General features: G+C 48.3%; 1 protein-coding gene across 2 annotated transcripts in view; it reads right to left on the bottom strand.

Moving 5' to 3' along the window:
• The window catches only part of LOC127447176 (histamine N-methyltransferase), a 380,204-nt gene that overhangs the window by 95,083 nt on the left and 268,037 nt on the right, over nt 1-17,084 (bottom strand). For both annotated transcript variants that reach the window (XM_051708810.1, XM_051708811.1), the window contains exons 11-12: nt 14,844-14,959; nt 3,919-4,051 (exon numbers count right to left, since the gene is read on the bottom strand). In XM_051708810.1, coding sequence (XP_051564770.1) covers nt 3,919-4,051; nt 14,844-14,959 — 249 coding nt within the window. The remainder of the gene's footprint in view (nt 1-3,918; nt 4,052-14,843; nt 14,960-17,084) is intronic.

Genomic DNA, 17,084 nt, shown 5'->3' with positions numbered 1-17,084 from the left:
TCCTCCCAGTTCAGAGCATCTCTTTTCTCAGCTTGGAGTTGGACTCAGTCTCGATGACGGCGCGCCTCACGAACGAGTGCGCACAGTCGGTGCTGACCTGTTTGAAGGCATTCAGACAGAAGACAGCGGTTCCACTGAAACTGTTTCAGAGGCTCCTGGGGCATATGGCATCCTCAGCGGTGGCCACACGCTCGGGTTGATGCATATGAGACCGCTTCAGCACTGGCTCCAGACTCGAGTCCGAGATGGGCATGGCACCGCGGGACACATCACGTGGCCATCATGCTGGTCTGTCGCCGCCTCTTCAGCCCTTGGACCGACCTCACATTTCTACAGGCAGGCGTTCCCCTACAGCAGGTCTCAAGGCACGTTGTGGTTACGACAGATGCCTCCAAAATGGGCTGGGGCGCTGTGTGCAATGGGCACGCAGCCGCCGGCTCCTGGACGGGCCCGCAGCTACGTTGGCACATCAACTGCCTTGAGTTGTTGTTCTGCTCGCCCTGCATAGGTTTTGGCCGTTGATCCAGGGCAAGCATGTGTTAGTTCGGACAGACAACACGGCAACGGTGGCATACATCAACCGTCAAGGCGGTTTACGCTCCCGTGGTATGTCGCAACTTGCCCGCCATCTCCTCCTCTGGAGTCAGCAGCACCTCAAGTTACTGCGAGCCACTCACATCCCGGACGACCTCAACACTGCAGCGGACGTGCTGTCACAACAGGTTACCCTCAGGGAAGAGTGGAGACTCCACCCACAGGTGGTCCAGCTGATTTGGAGTAGATTCGGGCAGGCATAGGTAGACCTGTTCGCTTCCTGAGAATCCTCCCACTGCCCGCTCTGGTACACCCTGACCGAGGTACCTCTCAGTATAGACACACTGGCACACAGCTGGCCCCCTGGACTATGCAAATATGTGTTTCCCCCAGTGAGCCTACTTGCACAGACCCTGTGCAAGGTCAGGGAGGATGAGGAGCAGGTCGTCCTAGTAGCACCCTACTGGCCCACCCAGACGTGGTTCTAGGACCTCACGATCCTCGCAACAGCCCCCCCGGCTGAATTCCCCTGAGGAAGGACCTTATTTCTCAGGGATGGGGCACCATCTGGCAACCATGACCAGACCTCTGGAATCTCCATGTCTGGCCCCTGGATGGGACGTGGAAGACTTAAGTGGCCTACCATCCACGGTGGTAGACACAATCACTCAGGCTAGGGCTCCCTCTACGAGGCACCTGTATGCCTTGAAGTGGCGTCTGTTCGCTAAGTTTTGTTCTTCCTGATGCGAAGACCTCCAGAGATGCACAGTCGGATCGGTGCTTTCCTTCCTGCAGAAGAGGTTGGAGGGGCAGCTGTCCCCCTCCACCTTGAAGGTGTATGTAGCTGCTATAGCGGCTCACCACGACACAGTGGACGGTAAGTCCTTAGGGAAGCACAACCTGATCATCAGGTTCCTGAGAGGCGCCAGGAGGTTGAATCCCTCCAGACCACGCCTCATTCCCTCATGGGACCTCTCTGTAGTTCTTCAGGGTCTACGGGGAGCCCCCTTTGAGCCCCTGGAGTCAGCTGAGCTTAAGGCACTCTCTTTAAAGACTGCCCTCCTGACTGCGCTCATTTCCATCAAGAGGGTAGGAGACCTGCAAGCTTTCTCTGTCAGTGACGTTGCTGTGTCCGGTGCACACTTTATGCATCCATTTGGATCACACGCAGAGCTTTAGAGTCTTTGAGCAGCTCTTTGTCTGCTTTGGTGGACAGCGGAAAGGAAGCGCTGTATCCAAGCAGAGGATCGCCCACTGGGTCATTGACGCCATAGCAATGGCATATCATGCTCAGGACGTGCCGCCTCCTGCAGGGCTATGAGCCCATTCTACCAGGAGTGTGGCGGCCTCCTGAGCCTTGACCAGTGGTGCGTCTCTAACAGACATTTGCAGAGCAGTGGGCTGGGCAACACCCAACACCTTTGCGAGGTTCTACAATCTCCGGGTTGAGCCGGTTTCATCCCATGTCATGGCAGGCACAAGCAGGTAAGTCTGGGACAGCTAGCTGGGTGCATCGCTTGCGCATAGCGCCTTTCACCTCCCCTGAGCTGAAGACGTGCGCTGTTGACACCCAGTAGTGTTCACAAAGTGTGTTCCCTGGATGACCGCAGTTGGTTAACAAATTTCACTCTTTTTTTGGGGAAAGAAAAAAGAGGATAAGAGGCCACGACTGGGCTAGACTGTCCCTATCATTTGGGTAGTCAACTTGTGCCCGAAGGGCCGTTCGACGCTCATGACAGCGTTGGGGGAGGTTACGTGTCGGCCTGGTGCGCTGGCTATGAGGCACACAGTGGTCTGCCCGTCTCGCACCGCCAGTTCACGTAACACAGTTCAGCTGGTTGTGGCGTTTCGTATAGGGACCACTAGTGTCACTACATCGACACAACATTGAGTGAGTGACAGATAGGGAACGTCCTGGTTACTTTGGTAACCTCCGTTCCCTGATGGAGGGAACGAGATGTTGTGTCTCTCCTGCCACAATGCTGGACTACCTGCTGAAATGGCCGGGACCTTGTCTCGGCTCCTCAGCACAAAACCTGAATGAGTGGTTGCATACCAGCTCCTTTTATACCCGTATGTTCGGTGGAGTGGTATGCAAATACCACTCGGCAATTCCCATTGGCATTTTTTCAAAGACCAGAGGTTTTTCAGGCTCCCAAGAGTGACCCCTTGTGTCAATACATCGACACAATGTCTCGTTCCCTCCATCAGGGAACGGAGGTTACGAAAGTAGCCAGGGCGATTTCAATTCTTCTGAAGCCATATGACAATGTTGTGTGAGGAACAGACCAAAATTTAAATGTTGATTCACCTCGTCACTCATTTGAAACTGGCGTGTATGCAAGAATGACTTTGTTTACATGAGTGCACCTGACATCAACGCTTTGGACTGTCAAGAGCTGCGCACGCAGGACGCGATGCGGTGCCAGGTGAAAGTTTAAACAAGTCAGGAGAAAAGGCAGAAGAAAAGAAATTGCGCACATCGGTTCTTAGGTGTATTTTCACTATTTTTGTTCAAAGTGTGAAAGTGAACGAGATTAGAGGACAGGTCAGTCTTCTGCACCCACTTTGCAATACCTCCCTTACGGGGTGCACCCCACACTTTGAGAACCACTGAGTTACACAAACAAAACTCAAGTTAGATTAGGTAGAAATAGTTCCTTGAAGGAATATTCCGGGTTCAATACAATTTGAGCTCGATCAACAGCATTTGTGGCATAATATTGATCACCTCAAAAAATAAATTTTGACTTTCTCCTCTTCTTTAAAAGAAGCAAAAATCTGGGTTCCAGTGAGGCACTTACAATGGAAGAGTAATCCGTAATCCAATCCATACACGTAAAAATACTCACTGTTTCAAAAGCATAGCCACAAGACAAACAATATGCATGTAAATATGATTTTAGTGTGATAACTTTTTCTGTGTAAACTTATATGCCATGACGATGTAATGTCAACAAACCATAAAACCCTAAAATGACTGTAAAATTACAGCCAAAATAATACATGAATTTTAACAGAATAATTAATGTAATAGCTTATATAAAATTATTAGCTTCACATTTCTGTCTTTAAACCCTCCAAAAATTAGCCTCATTCACTTCTATTGTAAGTGCCTCACTGTAACCCAGATTATGGCTTTTTTTAAAGAAAAGGAGGGATGAGTCGAAAATTTTTTGTTGTTGAAATCAACACTGTGCCACTGAGCTTGTCTTGTACTGAACTCGGAATATTCCTTTAAGGCAATAACTGCAGGTTACAACTTATTACAGTGTATATTTGTAGATTGTAATGTAAGCTCACACAACATATGTGTGCATTTTATTTGAAAGAGGTTTTGAAACTGAAATAAAACTGGCTGGACCACAGACCAATTTTATTCACCTGTAAGTAGGACAAACCAGAAGAGCCTCGCATTCTCTTTCCTCATAAAGAGTGTCTGGACACTCTTGACCGCCACTGGCTGCCCGCTGGATGATGATCCTGTATCGTGATTGTGACGGCATGGTGCTGTTCACTGCACAGAAGACACACATATAAACCATTATTTTCACAGATCTCCCACTTTATTAGTATTCTGTCAGTGATTATCACAGCAGGAACAATTGGAAGAGCTGTTTAGATAAGAGGTAATGATATGATGTCTATGGCACAGTTGACTTCCTTCTCCCTCCACTATGTCTGCATGGATTCTAAGCTGATGTAACGACTTCATTTAACAGAAGATGTAAGGCTAATTACACATTGCTAATTACTAAAAGATTGATAATAGCACAATTATGAGGCCGATCACATCGACAGAGGACCCAACAGTGTAAAACGCACTATGTACAGAGGGGATGTCAGTTAGTTTAAAATATTTCTCCTAAAAGTGTTACCATTTCATTCAATCATAATAAACGTCTGTTCACTTCTGGGTTGTATAGAGGGAGTAATTGTCAAGTAATAGTCTCATTAAAGAGTAATAAAACTGTTCTATGGGTAAAAAATGTAGATTTCTCTGAGAGAAATCTACATACATGGTGTGGCTTTTACTGTTTGTCAAAGAAGAGATGTATCCAAGTGTTCAAAGATATTCCACAGCCTGTGAAATACTGGGTGAATTCCATTTGAAAGTGAGTATACCCTTGAAGAGCCCTTGAAGTGGGTACTTTGAAGGGAGCAGGGCATTATTGTCTCATATGTGTCTGTTTGAAACACACTGCACAAAGACAAACATCACTGCCACTTTAATTTGAATGGGATGTTCCCTTGATACATAACTGTAAAATTCATTCATAGCTGATAAAAATACAACTTTTGCATCAAATACAGCCTATTTTTGCCTTTAATTTAATTAAATTGACAATTGATAATTGATAAGTTTCATCTTGAAATTTCTCCATGTGTGACTCTTCATAAAAAACAACAACATCAAAATATGTATAAAGAATCTTTACCATTGTTTCAGGTATCATCTCATATAAATTACCTCAGTTTTGAAAATTAATCATGCGAAATGGCAAAATTACTGTCTTCAAGTGACCACTGTATGTACCATTTGCTAGTGTCCTTGTGAATGGACCCTTTGTGGAAGGATTCAGTAGCTCACTTTCGTTTGGAATGGTTTGTTTCAAGTAGCATCCCCTTCCTGTGATCAAAAACACAGTTTGGAATAGGCCTTTATCACAGTCCATGTGTCGTCACATCGGGCAGCAAATAGTAGGGTAACCAAACATCCGTCCATCGATCTGTCTATGGATGATTGCAGTTTTTCTAAATAAATTAAGCCATCTTGGATGCACTTGGCAGTAAACATCAGCCATTTAGTCATTTCTTTGGAGTAACTCAGCACTTCACCATGAGTTATCTAGCACTTTAATGTGTGATAGTATCTGAGCAAGGCATTTATCAGTGCAAAGTTTTCCCAGTTCACGAGGAGCTGTGCGCACTGTTCAGCTTACTCCCAGAGGATTATTGTGCTCAACTCAAGTCCGAAGGGACAGCGTTAAAGTGTTTTAATGTCATTGTTTTCACTATTGCAGCATGCTCATATCCTGTTTATGAATATAATACAGTCGTAGACGCTGGGACAGTTTCATCTATATATTTTATTTACATTGCATTCGGTTGCAACTCGTGAGTGGATGCTTCAATCATTGTACTCAAACCACGAGGGTATAACTCCACGTTTACAAAGATTTAACCAGTTAATTTCTGTAATCGGACTCTGGGATGGAAATGTTTCTTTATTTTAATATTTTTAAATGGATCTTCCATCATCGCAAATACTTTTTACTCTGAATATACTTTTTTTTTTTTTTTACATACTGTGTATACCTGTCTTGTTCTAATGCTCTTTATTGTGTAAAGGTACACTTGTTTGTATTATATTCTTGCATTCATCTAATAAAAAACCGTCATGGTTACTTGTGTAACCTCCGTTCCCTGATGGAGGGAACGAGATGTTGTGTCGATGTAGTGACACTAGGGGTCACTCTTGGGAGCCCGAGACACCTCTGGTCTTTGATAATAGGCCAATGAAAATTGGCAAGTGGTATTTGCATGCCACTCCCCCGGACATATGGGTATAAAAGGAGCTGGTATGCAACCACTCATTCAGGTTTTATGCTGAGGAGCCGGTATAAGGTCCGGCCATTTCAGCGGGTAGTTCAGCGTTGTGGCAGGAGGGACACAACATCTCATTCCCTCCATCAGGGAACGGAGTTTACACAAGTAACCATGACGTTCCCTATCTGTCACTCACTCGACGTTGTGTCGATGTAGTGACACTAGGGGTCCCTTTATGAAACGCCACAATTGGCTGAAATGTGTTACATGAACTGGCGGTGTGTGGTGGGCAGACTACTGTGTGCCTCATAGCCAGCACACCATGTTGACACGTAACCTCCCCCAACATATTCATGAGTGTCGAACGGCCCTTTTTGGGGACAAGTCGACTACCCAAAAGATAGAGACAGGCTTAACCCCGCCGTGGCCTCTTTTCCCCTTCTTTTTTTCCACTCCCTAAAAAAGAAGGGGGATTATCCGACTGGGCCGCCAGGTCTAGTCGGGGGGTGTCCCTCCCAAGGGGAAGACACAGCGGAGACCACACCTCACCCAAAGAGAGGGGGGGATATTTAAGTGGAAAAATACGTCACATGGTCTTTCCAACCATGTGAAGTGTCTTCAAGGTAGATCATGCCTAATGGGGGAGGAGTTACTACAAACATGGAGACTGGGGCAGAGGGGCTCTGCCCAAGGAAGACGCAGTTTGCCAACAGGGAGACGAATTAGCGGAAGATAAAATCGCATGGGGTTAGCCTTACAGGGAACCACCACATGCGGAGCACCTACCCCAGAACAGGGCTCTTAGTTAGCGCATGTACCGGGCCGGCAGCGAGTCTCTCTGAACACTTGACTGCCACAGGGCTCGGAGGAAGTCAACCAGGGAACAAAGTTTGTGAACACTACTGGGAATTAATGGCGCACGTCTTCAGCTCCAAGGGAGGTGGAAAGCGCTATGTGCAAGCGATACACCCGGCCAGCTATCCCAGGCTTATCCGCTTGTGTTGTGTGCCACTACCTGGAATGAAACCGGTTCCACCCGGAGGTTGTAGAACCTTGCACAGGTGTTGGGTGTTGCCCAGCCCGCTGCTCTGCAAATGTCTGTTAGAGAGGCACCCCTGGCCAGGGCCCAGGGAGCTGCTACACCCCTGTAGAATGGGCTTGTAGCCTAAAGGGGGCGGCATGTCCTAGGCGACATATGCCATAGTTATGGCATCAATGAGCCAGTGGGCGATCCTTTGCTAGGAGACAGCGCTTCCTTTCCGCTGTGCACCAAAGCAGACAAAGAGCTGCTCAGAGATACTAAAGCTCTGTGTGCGTTCCAAATAAATGTGTAAAGCGTGCACCGGACACAGCGACGACAGGGCTGGGTCTGCCTCCTCCTGGGGCAGCGCTTGCAGGTTCACCACCTGGTCCCTAAAGGGGTGGTGGGAACCTTGGGCACATAGCCCGGTGAGGGTCTCAGGATCACATGAGAGTAACCCGGACCGAACTCCAGGCACATTTCGCTGACAGAGAACGCTTGCAGGTCACCTACCCTCTTGATGGAAGTGAGCGCAGTCAGGAGGGCAGTCTTCAAGAAGAGTGCCTTAAGCTCAGCTGACTGCAAAGGCTCAACAGGGGCTCTCTGTAGACCCTGAAGAACTACAGAGAGGTCCGATGAGGGAATGAGGCGCGGTCTGGAGGGATTCAGCCTCCTGGTGCCTCTTAGGAACCTGATGATCAGGTCGTGCTTCCCTAAGGACTTACCGTCGACTGCGTCGTGGTGTGCTGCTATGGCGGCAACGTACACCTTCAAGGTGGAAGGGGACAGCCTCCCTTCCAACCTCTCCTGCAGGAAGGAACTGACCCGACTGCGCATCTCTGGGGGTCTTCCCGACGGGAAGAACACCACTTAGCGAACAGACGCCACTTAAAGGCATAGAGGCTCCTCGTAGAGGGGGCCCTAGCCTGAGTGATCATGTCTACCACCGCAGGTGGTCTGGGCGTGGGTGCCAGATGGTGCCCCGTCCCTGAGAAAGAGGGTCCTTCCTCATGGGAATTCGCCAGGAGGGAGCTGACACGAGGAGCGTGAGGTCCGAGCACCACGTCTGGGTGGGCCAGAGGGTGCTACCAGGGTGACCTGCTCCTCGTCCTCCCTGACCTTGCACAGGGTCTGTGCAAGCAGGCTCACCGGGGGAAACGCATATTTGCGCATGCCAAGGGACCAGCTGTGTGCCAGCGTGTCTATGCCAAGGGGGGCCTCGGTCAGGGCGTACCAGGGCGGGCAATGGGGAGGATTCTTGGGGGGCGAACAGGTGCACCTGTGCCTGTCAAATCGACTCCAAGTCAGCTGGACCACCTGAGGGTGGAGTCTCCACTCTCCCCTGAGGGTAACCTGTCGTGACAGCGCATCCGCTGTAGTGTTGAGGTTGCCCGGGATGTGATTGGCTTGCAGCGACTTGAAGTGCTGCTGACTCCAGGAAGAGGAGACGGTGGGCGAGTTGTGACATACAACGAGAACGCAGACCGCCTTGGCGGTTGACATATGCTACTGTTGTCGTGTTTTCTGTCTGAACTAACACATGCTTGCCCTGGATCAACGGCCGAAACCTCCGCAGGGCGAGCAGAATTGCCAACAAATCGAGGCAGTTGATGTGCCAATGCATGTTGCGTGTCCATTGCAAACAGCACCCCAGCCCGCTTTGGAGGCATCTGTCATGACCACAACGTGCCTGAAGACCAGTTCTAGAGGAACACCTGCCCGTAGAAACAAGAGGTCGGTCCAAGGGCTGAAAAGACGGTGACAGACCGGCGTGATGACCACGCGACGTGTTCCGTGGTGTCATGCCCATCTCGGGACTCGAGTCTGGAGCCAGTGCTGAAGCGGCCTCATATGCATCAACCCGAGCAGTGTGGCCACTGCTGAGGATGCCATATGCCCCAGGAGCCTCTGAAAAAGTTTCAGTGGAACCGCTGTTTTCTGTTTGAACGCCTTCAAACAGGCCAGCACCGACTGGGCGCGCTCTTTCGTAAGGCGCGTTTGTCGAGTCCAACTCCAAACCGAGAAAAGAGATGCTCTGAACCGAGAGGAGCTTGCTCTTTTCCCAGTTGACCTGAAGCCTTAGTCGGCTGAGGTGTGAGAGCACCAGGTCCCTGTGTGCGCACAACATGTCTCGAGAATGAGCTAGGATTAGCAAGTCATCGAGACAGTTGAGAATGCGAATGCCCACCTCCCTTAACGGGGCAAGGGCAGCCTCTGCGACCTTCGTAAAGGCGCGAGGAGACAGGGACAGGCCAAAAGTGAGGACTCTGTACTGATATGCCTGACTCTCTGATGCAAACCGAAGGAAGGGTCTGTGTCGAGGAAGGATCGAGACGTGGAAGTATGCATCTTTCAGGTCTACCGTGGCGAACCAATCTTGATGCCGGACGCTCGGCAGAATGCGTTTTTGCATCTTGAACGGGAGTCTGTCTAAAGCCTAGTTCAGAACTCACAAGTCCAAGATTGGCCGCAACCCACCACCTTTTTTCGGTACGATGAAGTAGGGGCTGAAAAAACCCTTCTTCATCTCTGCTGGAGGAACAGGTTCTATCGCGCCCTTCCGTAGGAGGGTAGCGATCTCCACGCAAGGTAGCAGCATTTTTGTCCTTCACCAAGGTGAAGTGGACACCACTGAACCTGGGCGGACGCCCGGCGAAGTGAATCGCATAGCCGAGTCGGACGGTCCAGACTGGCCCTCACGACAGATAAGGAAAGTGCAAGCCATGCATCCAAGTTCCACGCAAGCGTGACCAAAGGGACAGCATCATCGGATGTACCGGCAGGTGGGGCCTCGCGGCGGGGCGGAGCTCGAGGTGCCACACCACGTCGTGGCCGTGCTGAGTCTATGGACATCAAAGCACTTACCTGGCTCCTTGTGACCACCCCCGGAACAGCCTGGGACAGAGGAGGAAGAGGCCTGTCCTTGTGACCCGTGGAGACTGTCACATCGGGGGCGGATTTGTGCCACAGCTGGGCGCTCAAGGGTGGGAGACCGCCGCTAGAGCGCCAAACCTGCCAAATAGAGTGGTGGACGGTGGTCGTGATGACGGCCGTGCACACCGGATACGTGACCTAGGGAACAAGGAAACCGCTCTTGCTGAGCTCTTGAGTACTGCAGCCACTTGGGCATGCAGCACAATTAAATGCAAAAGGTAACCAGCTCCAGAGCAACGGGTTTCGTTGTCCCTGGGTCACCCGTCTCAAGGGCGCTTTGAAGCCTTTCACAGGTTCTGGGCAGCCGCGAGACGGGTGGCATCTGCTTCCTGCGGTGGGCTCCACACTGGGGCCGGGCCGAAGGGGTGGGCTGCGGTGGAGCCGGTGCAGTCACCGCAGGGGGACGCCCTTGGCGATGAGTGGATGGGGTGCGGGATCTTGAGCCGTGCCGGGGCAGGATATGCCGGCTAGCATCCGTCTACTGCTCCACCACTGAAAACTGCTGGGCAAAGTCCTCGACGGTGTCACCGAATAGGCCCACCTGGGAAATGGGGGCAGCAAGGAATCGTGTCCTGTCGGCCTCGCCCATCTCGACCAGGTTGAGCTAAAGGTGGCGCTCCTGGACCACTAGCGTGGCCATCGTCCGCCCGAGAGTCCGCGCCGTGACCTCCGTCACTCAGAGAGCGAGGTCGGTCACCGAGCACAGTTCCTGCATCAATCCCGGGGCGGAACTACCCTCGTGCAGTTCCTTTAGTGCCTTAGCGGACTTGCAGGAGAGCCATGGCGTGCAAGGCGGAGGCGGCTTGTCCAGTGGCACCATAGGCCTTGGCCGTCAGAGATGACATAAACCTACAGGCCTTGGACGGGGGCTTTGGGCACCCGCGCCAGGTGGTGGCGCTCTGCGGGCATAGGTGCACCGCGAGCGCCTTTATCCACCGGGGGATTGCCGAATAGCCCTTGGCCACCCCACCATCGAGGGTAGTGAGGGCGGGGAAGCTGAAAAGAGCGGGACTGGGCAGTAAAAAGTGCCTCCCGTGACCTTGTCATCTATTCATGCACTTCCTGGAAGAAAGGAACGGGGGCGGGGCATGGCTTTGAGCGGCGCCGCGAGCCCAGGAACCAATCACCGAGCTGCGAGGGTTCAGGGAAGAGCAGAGGGTTCCACTCTAGCCGACGCTCGCGGCTGCCTGGGAAAGCATGTCGTCATCTCCATGTCAGCCTGTGACTGGGCAATCGTCCCCAAAGGGAGGAGCCCAGCTCCGATGCTGCGCTCGAGAGCTCATCACTTTCGTGGGCTCCGAGCCGGCAGACTCATCCGGAAGCCCGATCGGGGCAGACGAGCATGTTGGGGAATGGGAGGTCCGCGGGGGGATACCCGGCGTTGGCGGTGCCATTGGGGTCCCCAAATTGCCCCCAGTGCTAGCCACGCTGGCCTCATACCCGTGGGTAAAAGGACCGAGGCGGGGAGCCTCTGGGGTGGCTTGCTTTCTTACGAAGGTGAGCCGCGACCGCAACGTTGCCATGGACATATCCTCACAATGAGAACATGACCATCCATGAACGCTGTCTCCGCGTGAGCAGTGTCCAGACACGAAAGACAGTGATCGTGACCGTCAGAAGGTGAGAGATAACGAGCGCAACCTGGAATAACACACAATCGGAAAAGCATCTTTAGAAAGACGCATCTTTAAAAAGACGTTACGTGTGTGCCGCTCTTTTAGAGAAATATACTCTTTTAGAGAAATATACTCTTTTATTTTTGCTGAAGCGCCCAGGGGCATTCTCTGCAGTGCACCAGTGCAAAGGGGGGAGAAGCCGCTGAAATGCGCCGTCAGATCCAACAGAGGTGAATGAACAGTGGTATTCAGCTCAGTGAGCATGACCGTTCGGCTCCGAAGAGAAAATCTGAATGAGTGGTTGCATACCAGCTCCTTTTTTACCCGTATGTCTGGGGGAGTGGCATGCAAATACCACTCGCCAATTTTCATTGGCCTTTTATCAAAGACCAGAGGTGTCTCGGGCTCCCAAGAGTGACCCCTAGTGTCACTACATCGACACAACGTCGAGTGAGTGACAGATAGGGAACTACTTATACTCTGTGAATTGGACCCTGCGCACATTCATCCTGTTTAAAATAATAAAACAAAATGACATCGTTTTTCTACATAATTATCCCTGAGTAATGATTGTAAGGTGAGGTAGGTCTATTTAGATTAAGTATTTGAGATTAATTGTACATAAAATAGGCTGTAATAATTCCGTGCTGTGGGCACTGCCATTGAAACAGACTACAGCGGAAGTTGTTTTACGCTACTAAGCGAAGCTTCCACTCTGCAAGTGGAAGTGTGACAAAGGCCTATTCAACCATTGTCTTGAGAGTGTGAAAGTTTGAGCTGTTCACACACACTCAAATCTGTACATCTATTCTGATTTCATTACCAGTGCACTTTCCCCAAGGAGGTAATGAATTATATTTTGTAATAAACTCTGTAAATGTAATGCTTTTTATCTCCTAGCAGAAGAAGATCATTAGTACATAAGAAAGGTTGTGTGAGACAAAATACACAGCATTGCAGTTTTTAAAAAAAAATAAAGGAATATTCTGGGTTCAGTGCAAGTTAAATTGTACAAGTTAACAAGATTACCATAAAAATAATTTAAACTTGACTCAGTTCTTTAAAAAAAAAAAAGGCTGAAATTGAGGTTGCAGCAAGGCACATAGAATGGAAATAAATGGGGCAACACAATAAATGTTAAAATGCAGTGTTTCAAAAAGTATATATGATATAAACTCCGCAAAAAAAAAAAAGAAAAAAGAAAAAAGAAAAAAAAAAGAAATGTCCTCTCACTTTCAACTGCTTTTATTTTCAGCAAACATGTGTAAATATTTGTATGTACATAAAGATTCAACAACTGAGACATAAACTGAACAAGTTTTACAGTCATGTGACTAACAGAAATTGAATGTGTCCCTGAACAAGGGGGTAATAGTATCTGGTGTGGCCACCAGCTGCATTAAGTACTGCAGTGCATCTCCTCCTCATTGACTGCACCAGATTTGTCAGTTCTTGCTGTGAGATGTTACCCCACTCTTCCACCAAGGTGCTTGCAAATTCCCGGACATTTCTGGGGGTAATGGCCCTACCCCTCACCCTCTGATCCAACAGGTCCCAGACATGCTCAACGGGATTGAGATCTGGGCTCTTCACTGGCCATGGCAGAACACTGACATTCCTGTCTTGCAGGAAATCATGCACAGAACGAGCAGTATGGCTGGTGGCATTGTCATGCTGAAGGGTCATGTCAGGATGAGTCTGCAGGAAGGGTACCACATGAGGGAGGAGGATATCTTCCCTGTAACGCACAGGGTTGAGATTGCCTGCAATGACAAAAAGCTCAGTTTGATGATGCTGTGACACACCGCCCCAGACCATGACAGACCCACCACCTTCAAATCGATCCCGCTCCAGAGTACAGGCCTCGGTGTAATGCTCATTCCTTCGACGATAAACGCAAGTCGGACCATCACCCCTGGTAAGACAAAACCGGTCAGTGAAGAGCGCTTTTTGCCAGTCCTGTCTGATCCAGCGAAGGTGGGTTTGTGCCTATAGGCAACGTTGTTGCTGGTGTTGTCTGGTAAGGACCTGCCTTACAACAGGCCTACAAGCCCTCATTCCAGCCTCTCTCAGCCTATTGCAGACAGTCTGGGCACTGATGGAGGGATTGTGCATTCTTGGTGTAACTCTGACAGTTGTTGTTACCATCCTGTACCTGTCCCGCAGGTGTGATATTCGGATGTACCGATCCTGTGCAGGTGTTGTTACACATGGTCTGCCACTGCGAGGATGATCAGCTGTCCTTTCTGTCTCTCTGTAGCGCTGTCTTAGGTGTCTCACAGTACGTATATTGCAATTTATTACCCTGGCCACATCTGCAGTCCTCATGCCTCCATGCAGTATGCCTAATGCATGTTCACGCAGATGAGCAGGGACCCTGGGCATCTTTCTTTTGGTGTTTTTCAGAGTCAGTAGAAAGGTCTCTTTAGTGTCCTAAGTTTTTATAACTGTGACCTTAATTGCCTACCGTCTGTAAGCTGTTAGTGTCTTAATGACTGATCCACAGGTGCATGTTCATTAATTGTTCATGGTTCATTGAACAAGCATGGAAAACATTGTTTAACCCCTTTACAATAAAGATCTGTCAAGTTATTTGGATTTTTACAAAATTATCTTTAAATAGAGTGTCCTGAAAAAGGGACATTTCTTTTTTTGCTGAATTTATATGTGCTAACATCAGACAACTTCAAAAGTTATAATCCAGTATTTACCTAATTTCATGACCATGTATAGCCAAGGAAACCATGTGACTTTCACAAGAAACATGCAAGGATGCAAGAGAAGTACTCTTTACATTGAGTAGAATCCTAACATAGGAATTATGTGGTGATGAATAACTAAAAGTTTATATTCCTACAACAGTAATCCCACCTTTAGTCCCATCTTTACATCTCAAATAATACACTATTTTAAAGGAAGAATTAATCTAAGTGTTATAACAAAAATGCATGCTTCACATTTCTGCTTTTAAACCTTTTTGTCCTTTTAAACATATTTTTAAGCCCTTTAAGTCAATGAAGTATTATTGTAATCAACATTCTTAAAATTGAGTCCAAATTATTTTCTGTGGTAATTGACATGATTACCCAAATGTATTTTTGTTTTGTATTGAACCCACAACATTCCTTTAAGTGAGATACTATTGCAAAGCCAAATCAAAAGTTGGGTGGAGAGATCCATAGCTGTACCTGGTAGGCATGTTGTAGGACAGACTGTCCATTCACTAAAAGGAGTTACAATGCAGTCCTTCTTACAAGGCAGTAAACAGGGTTGAATGGTGTCTGGTCTGGCAGAATCTGGACACCTATGACACACACACAGAAAAGAGAGAAATTACCTTTTTATTATATTCTCTGTTAACAATCAATGATAAGCTGTCTTGATTCACAGTGCAGTGAGAAGAGATAGGCATGTTGTCCTTGACCATCTCCTATCGGTCCGGCATCACAGCAGATCTGTGCTCACCTTACATACTGTTGGATTTACTTTACCTCACAAACACAAACATGATCATATATAGATATTAAACCCAAGATCAAAGGACTTAATGACTACAGACATGTCGCTCTGACGTCTGTGGTCATGAAGTCATTTGAGAGACTGGTGTTGGCCCACCTGAAGGACATCACTGAACCCTTTCTGGATCCCCTGCAGTTTGCCTATCGAGCAAACAGGTCTGTGGATGATTTAGTCAATGTTGGACTGCATTACATACTTCAACATCTAGACAGACCAGGCACTTATGCAAAGATACTATTTGCTGACTTTAGTTTGGCTTTTAACACCATCAATACTGCTCTCCTTTGGACTAAATGAACCCAGCTCTCTGTTCCTGCCTCTATGTGTCACTGGATCACCAGCTTTCTGACAGACAGGCAGCAGCTAGTGAGAATGGGGAAATTCACCTCCAGCACATGTACAATCAGCACTGGTGCCCCCCCAGGGATGTGTACTCTCCCCACTACTCTTTTCCCTGTACACAAATGACTGCACCGCCAAGGACCCCTCTGTTAAGCTCCTGAAGTTTGCAGACGACACTACAGTCATCGGCCTCATCCAAGATGACGATGAGTCTGCATACAGAAGGGAGATTGAACAGCTGGCCGTCTGGTGCAGTCAAAACAACCTGGAGCTGAATACACTTAAAACAATGGAGATGATAGTGGACTTTAGGAGGAACACCCCAACATTACCCCCGCTCACCATTCAAAACTACACTGTGGCTGCAGTGGAGTCATTCGGGTTCATGGGCACTACCATCTCACAGGATCTGAAGTGGGAGACCCACATAGACTCAATTTTGAAAAAGGCCCAGCAGAGGTTGTACTTCCTTTGACAGCTGAGGAAGTTCAACCTGCCATGGGCACTGCTGATACAGTTCTACTCAGCAGTCATTAAGTCTATCCTTTGCACTTCTAAAACTGTCTGGTTTGGTTCAGCTACCAAGTCAGACATCAGAAGACTTCAAAGGATAGTTCGGACTGCTGAGAGGATTATTGGCACTCCCATACCCACCGTGCTAGAACTGTACACATCCAGAGTGTCGAAAAGGGCTGGTAAAATCACTCTTGACCCCATTCAACCAGTACATTTCCTTTTCGCACTGTTGCCCTCTGGCCGGGGCTACAGAGCACTGAGCACCAGAACATCCAGGCACAGGAACAGTTTTTTCCCCTCAGGCCATCCACCTTATGAACAGTTAAAACTGCCCCCAAATACATTCCTTTGGTCAATACAACCATGTGCAATATTCAAGCCATCCGTTCCTACTTATATCCATATTTCATTTATATTCTTTAACACATCCTACCTCTTCTTCAATACATTACATCATCTGCACATAACTGTATATCTGTATATAAAATATTCAAACAAGATTATTGTTCTATTATATACTTCTCTTTTTTTCATTTGTTATATCTTATTTTTATGTCACCATATGTATATATGTTTAAATGTATATGACTGTATGCAGGTATATATGGTTGCATTTGCACTGGAAGCTTCTGCAACCATGACAAATTCCTTGCGTGTGTAAGCATACTTGCAATAAAGCTCATTCTCATTCTGATCCTGATATAGATACAGTTACATTGACACTATCTGTGCAACAGAAGATCATGAACACATTGCAGGGGAAGTTGATCTAATATTAATTGTACCTTACAAGAAGAGGCTGCCGCTGATTGTATCTGCACAAATATATGGTAAAAGTGAGTTATTTTGGTATGAGTGACAGGGAGAAAGAGGCTGTGTCTATGTTACTATGTCTGTAAAGATAGATAGATAGAGAGAGAGAGAGAGAGAGAGAGAGAGAGAAAGAGAGATAAAGCCTACACAGCTCTCTAGACCAGACGCTTTAACCTTTACAAACCCAGGGACAATTATGATCGACTTCCCTTTTGCTTTTCTGCAGCTCTCTACAGCAT

This window comes from Myxocyprinus asiaticus, chromosome 10 (genome assembly GCF_019703515.2).
Source record: "Myxocyprinus asiaticus isolate MX2 ecotype Aquarium Trade chromosome 10, UBuf_Myxa_2, whole genome shotgun sequence".
Classification (NCBI taxonomy): domain Eukaryota; kingdom Metazoa; phylum Chordata; class Actinopteri; order Cypriniformes; family Catostomidae; genus Myxocyprinus; species Myxocyprinus asiaticus.
The sequence above is the reverse complement of the archived record's forward strand: the minus strand, read 5'-3'. Positions and strand labels throughout refer to the sequence as shown.